Source organism: Watersipora subatra, chromosome 9, assembly GCF_963576615.1.
Source record: "Watersipora subatra chromosome 9, tzWatSuba1.1, whole genome shotgun sequence".
Lineage (NCBI taxonomy): Eukaryota > Metazoa > Bryozoa > Gymnolaemata > Cheilostomatida > Watersiporidae > Watersipora > Watersipora subatra.
This window is the reverse complement of record NC_088716.1, coordinates 42512013-42521305: the sequence shown is the minus strand read 5'-3', so window position 1 is coordinate 42521305 and position 9293 is coordinate 42512013. Positions and strand designations below refer to the sequence as shown.

Below are 9293 nucleotides of genomic sequence, written 5' to 3'. Positions count from 1 at the left end.
ATTAGGTAACAACAGAGTGTTATAAACATTTCCCACTGTATGATACCGTGACTGTTAGTGTTAGCTATTCTTTGGCTATTCTCTGCGCTAGATTTAGAATTTACAGCATTTTCTTATTTTGAGGAATTTAGATTTGATATTAAGTTTTACATAACGTGGAATTTTCAAAGAAGCGTAAAGTTGACAGAGAGTGTTGTACATGTATCAAAAATTGGGTGCTGAAATATTATTTTACAAAAATTAGTAGTAAAGTTGTGGGGTCAAAGTGATGTTGTAAAAACGTACAACATTAGCAGTTGCTATTATGATACAAGATGTAGGAACTAGGGCATTATCTATTGGCAGTGGGATGGCAAACTCGAGCAACAGAACTGGACAGAAAACTTGCGCGACAGCAGAATGTATTTGCAAAAGACAAATTTGTCCAGAATGCGTTTACCCATGCTAGCGCTGTGGGCACATATGGCATACCACACAGTAAACCATTGAGAGATAGAGAATTTTTTTAAAAGCCCATGCTCGATGTAGCTGATGGTTGTTTCCAGAACACAGACAAAAGTTGGTAAATTATCGAGATGAATCATGGCTAGCCATATTAATGCAATTGGTAAATACATGACATTACAATTGAATAGGCTGGTATCTTCATTTCAACTGTTTTCCCTAACATCGCATGAAAGCACTGACATTGATGATACTGCGCAGCTACTCATCTTTGTACACGGCATTTAGGAAATGTTGAAAATCGTTGACGCATCGCTGTCTAATCTAGCTTAGAATCATTTGAAGACATGTACAGTCTATGAGCTGCATGTGACAAAAGAAAATTGGTTACTAAACGCCTAGCAGACTTGATAAAAATCAAATTGTTTCATGGGCGTCTACCAGCAAATCTGATAGAAGGTTCGTTTCGTCCATCAAGGATTTAAAGAACTTATGTATTACTTGTATATCACTGCATTACTGCCGCTAAACAGCAAACCTTTTAACACCTGATCAAGTCTTTTCATTTCTCTTTGTATAATTAAATCTTTATTAATACCATGAATTTCCGAGTTCTATCACAAAATGAGATTCACAACTCTACCCATTGAGATCCAAAGTCACAAAATAAAGCAATTTAATCTTATGATGGCCAGATAGCTATAGATAATCTTAACTCGATTTCAAGAGATGGCACTCTATTATGCTAATTACTTTTCTGTGATTACCTGAAAACGATTCTTCCGCTTTTCAGCACCCATTATGATGACCAAGACAACATCCAAGAGCTCCTCAGGCACCTCAACCAAAGCAAGTGATGGTGTTTCCGAAAGTGGACAGACAATGGAGACAAGCTGATGATCACGCATATGACCAGAGAACAACAATTTACTTAACAAGACCCACCAAACTATATGTTATGGATTACCATTTTTTTCATTGTGGTAAAAACTCATTTGAAATACCAGGTTGTAGCGAGTTTTGTAGTGACATGTCAAAATTTCTTTCAACGTGCGAAGAAGTTCAGGAGCTTAAATCTCAAATGCAACAAAAGAGTGCAGAAATACAAGGAATATAAACATATAACCATATAAAATAGTGAAAGGCTAAAAAGTATTCTAAAACTCAGTCAAACTTGAAAAATAGAAACTTACAATAGACAATGTCAATGTCGTCTATCGTAATAAAAGTAAGCAGTCAGTAAATATTTGCTTCCTTCCATCTCACGTTAAACAATCATTTATTGCCGCCTTCAAAGGAAGAGACAACTAAGTCACAGATAACGACCTAGGATATAAAACAGGTGCTGATGCCATCATTGTCAACAAACAGCTATTCTTTTGAAAATGGAAAATTGTTTTTCTTGGCTAGAAAATTAAAAAAAGCATGGTTATGCTTATACATGGGTCACAGACCAAAAGGCTTTACTAAGAGAAAGTCAAGACTTACAAGCAATCATGGTCAAAGAACGGGACGATCTGAGTAAAATATAATAGTGCTGTAATTCTGGTATAATGTAAAATATTTTCTGATGGCTTGCTCATCTGTAAACGTTAACTTTCTGATAAGTGTGGCTCTATATTAAAATACATCTGACAGATATACATCTGACCATCTTCCGATATTTTCCTTCTTTTCAAAAATGAACGCAGATAACTCTAAACAAAAACAGAAAAATGAAACAACTTCTATAGGGTTGATTTGTTAGACAGTATGTTAAACAACGTTGATTGGAACACACATGTATATAGTTGTGCCATTATGAAGGAAACTTATACAAATTTTATTAAGATGGCAGTCGTTGTATTTGCTAAGGTCGCCCCTATCACAGATTTATACACAACCAAAAATAAACACTTTAAGACACCTTGTATGAATCATGGCTTCTTCAAAGAAATTCATAAAATGCACTTTTCAATAAAAGTTGTAACTTTTCATTCAGCCCTAAACGGAACACTAGCTACACCAAGCAAAGGAACAAAGTCTACACTAAAATCGACAAAGCTGAAGCAACTTATTATAAATTAATTTCTGAGAATTCACAAAATCCTAGCAAGCTATGGAAAATTATCAACAATGCTTGGGACCATAAAACCTTCACAAGCAATAAAATTGAAAAGATAATAGACCCTAATTCTGTAACAATTAAAAATAGCAAAAAATAGCAAAAAATAGCAAACCACTTCAATGAGTTCTTTACTGAAATTGGACCAAAATTATTAAGTGTCCTTCCTGATACCTTCTAAATATAAACACATGCACCTTGGAATGCAATAACATGTTTCCAATTTCAAAACTGTCAAAATGTCCGAAATGAATTAAACTCATACGGTAAATAAATCAGAAGGCCTTGATTAAATTCTACCAAATCTAGTACAAGACCTAGCGCTGATTTACTTAGCTCCTCTACTAAACTACATCATAAATTTATTAATCCAAGCTGAATATGTTCTTCTCCAATTAAAAATAGCTGAGAAATAGCTTAAAAAGAGCTAAAGTGCTGTAAATAAAAACATTTATAAAGATTTATAAAAAAAGGGCAGCATGTATGCAGTAACAAATTACAGGCTTAATTACAGGCAAATTACATATTACATTTTTCAATTTGCCTATATTTTAAAAAGCTTTTGCAAAAATTCTAAACTTACAAATTCAAAATCATTTGAAAACTGCATATGTAATTTTACTTGATCAGTTTGGTTTCCAACATTTAGTTTAAAAAATGTTCTATCAGCTCTGGACGCTTGTAATGTAATTTTAGCCATTTCTTAGACTTTTCCAAAGCTCTCAATATGATAAATAATAAAATCTTGCTAAGCTACTTGCCTTAAGTTTTTCCCAATCCTCTGTAAAGCTTATTAAAAACTATCTCACTAAAAGACTCAAAAGGTTGTCATAAGCAACTGCATGCCAGTAAACCTCAGGGACAAGACATTGTATGTGGCGTTCCACAGGGATTCATCTTGGGCCTCACTTTATTTCTCCTGTATGTAAACGACTTGGTAAATCATGCAAAAACTATTTTAAGCCATCATGTTTGCGAATTAGTCGATCAAACAAACCTCCTATGAAAGTAGAAAGCTGAACTCTGACATTGACAACATAAATAAAGGTTTACGGCTCATTAGACACTGATGCCTCGCTAATAAATTAAGATTAAAAATTGATAAAACAAATTTAATTATTATTTAAAACTTTCAATACAAGTTCACCCTTAATTAAAAAATAACTTTAATTGAGACTGTACTACCTATCTGCTTAAAATTCAATCCATAAAATTATTGGCATAACAATCGATGAAAGGTTAAATTGGTCATCACACATGCAAAATCTTTGAAAGTACTGAAGCAAGGCTTAAGGCTGACCCATCAAGCCTCTTTAGTGCTTCCATAAAACTGACTAATTCTGCGTTACTACAGCCTAATATACAGTAAATTTGTACATTGCTTAAAAGCTTTCACTAAATCCCAGCTACAAACTTACGAAAAATATTTACAATCCAAAATATCCAATGTTTGCGTTATATTTCACCAACATTCCATGCTGCCTTTTTATATCTGAAATACTACCAATTCAACGTCTATGTACTCATAGACCCTGTCTCTTAGTTCACTCTGTTCACATGAACAACCTACAAGACAGGCTATACTGCACTACTCACATTAAGAGCTATCAATTAGACCACCCAATTTTCTTGCCACATGTGGCTCAAGACATGTCGCATACCGGCTTTCCATTGCATGGAACTCTCTATCAGTTTACACCAGAGCGATAAATGATGTAAACAGTTTTGGAGTATCTTTCAAAAAGTACTTGATGGACTCACTGACATAGAGTCCATGCCATCTTGAGTTGTCAACTCCTTAAACGGCTTCTATATTTTTTTCTTGTTTTAGAGAATAAAATTGGATGTAAATAAAACCAACAAACAGGGTTAGCTAGGTTTAAACCAGGTAAAAAAACCTAAGGTTATATGGTTTTTCTTTTTCTCCAATTTTATTGGTAACGGTAAGCAACATTTATGGAAGACCATTCATTGTTCTTTTACTGCAAATATAGGCCCCAAATTAAAGGATTTAGTATAATTTGGTCAATTCAATACCCAGGCTTTGGAGTACAAATGTCAGACTGTCTCTTTTTGTTTTCATAAAAACAATGCTTCGAAGTTTTGATGCCAGACTTGCTTGTTCTCACTTATAGAAAACCCTTTACTCAGTTCGTGCTAACAAACATCAAACAAAATCAAAAATATTAATATTAGAAAATCTATGACATTTTCCTCCTTAATTTGGCAACTAGCAACCTATCTACATGTACAACCATTGGATGTACATGTGCAAGCATGTACAAGTTTTGGATGCCACTATGCCTCAAAAACAGGATCTGGTATGGCAGTATTTTATGCAAACTGCCGAAGGAAAGGGTTTCAAAGCTAAATGCAAAGTGTGACATTGTAATGAAAGGTCATGAAGACCAGCTCAGGATGCATATTAAAATGTGCAGCAAGTGTTTCAACTGAAACCATTGATTCCACTAGGCAACCTCAGCTGTAACATCAACAAGTGGAGCCAGAACAGTTAGCCCTGTTAGAGAACCAACAAGAAGAAGGCATTGTCTCAGTTTTATGACACAGCCTACATTCAAGGAATTCTATTGTTCTACAATTACACAAGAGAAACAGAGAATTTATAGAGTAGGAAGTTTTAATTGTTGGCTTTTTAATGTTATAATTTTTTTTCTTGTTTATATTTTATTACAATTCATAATATTTTTAATCAAAACAGTTCAACAAAAATGATGACATTAGAGTGCTGCATTCTGGTCAAATATATGCCACTTTGTGCAGCAAACAGTTTTGAAGTTATGGTTTTCAAGTCTATTGTTGGAAAACGTCAGTCAACAATTTATACCACTAGGGACAAAATCATCAAATATCATACACATACATGTAAGTAGAAGCACTTTTAATTTTGTTTTGGGGCATATACATCTATGCCGCAAAGAGTGTATTTAGGATTTTGGAGCACTCGGCATTTCAGGAATTTATAAATCTTCTTACAAATACTGTGCAAAGAGGTTGACCAGAGGCGTATTTGTCACCATGAGGTCATTAGACTAATCGGTACTTAGACAATACGAGAAACTTTGTGTACTGGCTAGTCATTTTTGAGGATTTAATATACCATAGCATCTATTAGTATTTTTGGCTTGCTACTGGTAATTGCCAAGAGCAACTAAACATCACATCCACTTAGATGGTTATTACGTTTGACAGAAAGCTTATAAACGGAAAAATTAAGAAACTTGATACCTAACAAGCTGGCTCCAGGAGTCAAAAGCCTGGGGAACGCAAACTATTTAAATGGGATTGGAAACAAAGAAAGAACGTAAATGAACATTTAGAAGCAGTCTCTCAATTATTGCGAGAAATTGGTCGCCCATCTACCTTTATCCTCAGCGTAAACAACTCTCAAGCACAACATTGAGTAACATTCAACTCTATTCATAATTGTTATGTAACAGTCAGTAAGGCATTGAACTACAGAAAGAATCTTGTCAGAAATATTATGATTACTCAATATGTAGCCTAGTTGCGTTAGTCTTAAAAAAAACTCTGAATTTCCTTATGTATGGAAACACTTAGCAAACTGTCCAAAAGGATCTCAAATATCCTTTGTTTACAAAACACGATTATATAGGCCTAGTTTGAGCTGTTCAACCAGTTTTAGTACGAATTTAAAGAAGGGAGGAACAACACAAGGTATGTTGAACAGTATATTGGCGTTATCTTAAATGCTTGTTGTTTTAGTCTACAAATGTATTACCCTTTTAAAGTTTTGCTGCTTTAACAAAGTTAGGAATAGCAAGTACTCATTTCGTCATGCTTATAGCTATAGCTACATCGGCAAGTTGACAGATTGATGAAGCATAACAAATATACAATTGCGATTAAAAAATTTAATTTTCCGATGTTGAGTAAGTGTAAAATAAATTGTTAGTGATGAAGATTTTTTCGAACAACCATTGCTTTTAGTCAGTTTTGTATTTTTTAAAACAGGGAACAGAATTTCTGTACAAGAATCAACAAAAATGACTGAAAATCCCAAATCAGGCTTGCTAACTTCATGGCTGACTTCAGACAGACAGACCGACTGTTCCTCAACAGGCGGTAATTCATCTCATGACTCATCAGGGGCCGCATTTACAGTTTCTATGGCTGCCGACAGCGCTATATCTAGTGTTGTTCCATCAACCTTTGCTGCCAATAAAGGAGGAAGCCGAAAGATGACAGCAGACAAAACAGCGGATGAAAAATACCGAGAAAAAAGAAATAGAAACAATGCAGCAGCGAAGCGCTCAAGAGACTCGAAGCAAGCAAAGTTGGACAGCACAGACGTTCATGTCAGCTTTCTCAAAAGAGAACTTGGAGTTGAAACGAGAAAAGCGCAAATAGAAGCACAGATAATGTATTATCAGGCAGAGCTCAGCAAAGTAGATAATGCTAACAGCACAGTACCTCATCAGCTTCCTCTCGACCACAAATAATCAATGCCACTTCAGTCTACTCACTATCTATTTTTACTTTTCTAAGATAAAATAATTTATAAAATATATAATGTTGCAAGTTTTATATCCGTGATTGTTTAGCCATGCATATTGAATTTAAATTTAGCTCAACAGTATATGAATACATTAATTTTCGAACTTTGAAGAATGTTTTTTCATTTTTTTTAATTTTTAACTGGTTTTTGCAACCATAGTTATTAGTATTATTAGAATATTAGAATAGTATTATTACATTGTTAGAACTTACTCAGATTAATTCTCTAAATACTTACACTGACATCGGTCAAAGCATTGTCTTATTTCAACAACTTTGGCAATTAGAGAATGAAATCTTTTCTTGACTTGGCTAGTATGTTTGATCAATACCAGCTTGAATGTGGTGCATTTTTGTTGCTGCATTTCAAAGATGAAAAACATGAAGTTGTACTTTTTGAATATTTGAAAGATGCCATGAAGTTTTAAAGTTGAGCAAAATTCATAGGCAGCTGCTAAACTATGGGATCAGACCTTTCACAACAACTGGGCAAAATCTCATCAGTAGCCAGTGTTATAATGGCAGTTGTCTGCTCATGGTTATGGACGCTAACAATGACTACACATTGGATATAGACAACTATCCATTTAAAAAAGTTGCTGTCAACATTTCAAAATGTTTTCAGCGTTTTATACGCAATTTATAAAGTGCCCTTTGTTTCAATACACAAAACCTAACAGATCTCAGACCTATGTACAAAGCCAAACTAACAACTTTATTAATAACTTGTAGATTCCGTAAGGGTAACTGTTGTATGTCCATTTTTGTGTTTACTCACTTTCTAGCTGACTTGTCTCTAATTAATCTTACTAAGTCCTAATAAATACAAGAATAGCCGTCACAGTTTTAAGATTTAAGCTCGTTATGTAGCACTAATTAACTGTTCATCATAATACACAGTCTCTCTTTTGCCTCACTTGCTGTGAATTTAGTGCTCTGTTCAAGAAGTGCAGAGATCAAAATCTCACAGCATATCTCTATATAGCCTGTCTTGACAAGCTGTTGTTTTTGCGTAGTTGTCCCCCGTCGAGCGGCGAGCAACAACAGCTTGTCACAAGACGTACTGCACCTGATGCATCAGCTGCACTTATAAGGAGTTGTTCTCTTCCGTCTACGCGGCTTGGCTGCGATGTTATTCCGGTCGCTCCATCGGTAATCATAACGAATTTCACGCAAAAATTTATGTAGAAAAATTAAGATAAGAACGTTTAACTGGCGACCCCTCTCTGCAGAAAACATTATTAGAATTTGAGAACTTAGGCAACAACAGCGACGAAACGTCGTTATTTGTGCGCTCAGTCAGTTTTATTTCTATTTTTGTATCAGTCAGTTTTAGTTGTTCTTATGGATTTCATTTTAAGTTTATTTTATTCTTAAGTTCTACTAAAGTTTATCACAAAAACTGGTTTTTGGTTAAACGTTCTAATCTTGTTTTTCTTTCTACATAAATTTTTGCGTAAAATCCGTTATGATTACCGACCGATATAACATCGCGGCCAAGCCGCGTAGACGGAAGAGAACAACTCCCTATAAGTGCAGCTGATGCATCAGGTGCAGTACGTCTTGTGACAAGCCGTTGTTGCTCGCCGCTCGACGGGGGGACAACTACGCAAAAACAACAGCTTGTCAAGACAGGCTAATCTCTATATGGCCAATTTATCTTTCTCCACCTCTGTGGCCACCATCACCTCCAACATTTCCACCGTTACCACTATCACCACCAACTCTTCCATTATTTGTGACTAGCCTGGAGCCTGTTAGTTGGGCCAATAATGACTCCTCAACCTCATCTGCGATCTCTTCCGTTTTAACCACGCTCTCACTAACGGAGGCGGGCTTGACAGGTGTGACATGGGGAAGCTCCTCCTGGGTCTTAACCGACTGCACAGGAGGTCGCATCACAAAGCTGAGTGTTGTCATTGGCCCAGGCCCATTAATCTTGGCCCAACCATTAAATGGTGCTGGTCTACTACCTGCAATCTTCAAAACCTCGTCCAACTGCTCAATTGTCGCCCTGAATGCCTTGTCGTTCTCCAACTCTGTGTCAACTGTCTCGCACTCCGGTGCTCTTCTTCGAATTTCTTTCGCGCTTCTTTTTCATCACTGTTGATCTTAGCGATCCTTCTCTCATAACATCTCTGTCCAACTCTTATCGCTAAACATATCTGCTAAAAAAGAGCTCACTTTTCTCATTATATTCCCCAGAGTC

General features: G+C 35.5%; 1 protein-coding gene across 1 annotated transcript; it reads left to right on the top strand.

Annotated features, from left to right (window-relative positions):
* Positions 1 to 6573: 6573 nt before the first annotated feature.
* LOC137405087 (protein giant-like) lies at positions 6574 to 7029 on the top strand. The gene has a single exon (XM_068091312.1). The coding sequence runs from the start codon at positions 6574 to 6576 to the stop codon at positions 7027 to 7029; it is 456 nt and encodes a 151-aa protein (XP_067947413.1).
* The last annotated feature ends 2264 nt before the right edge of the window (positions 7030 to 9293 follow it).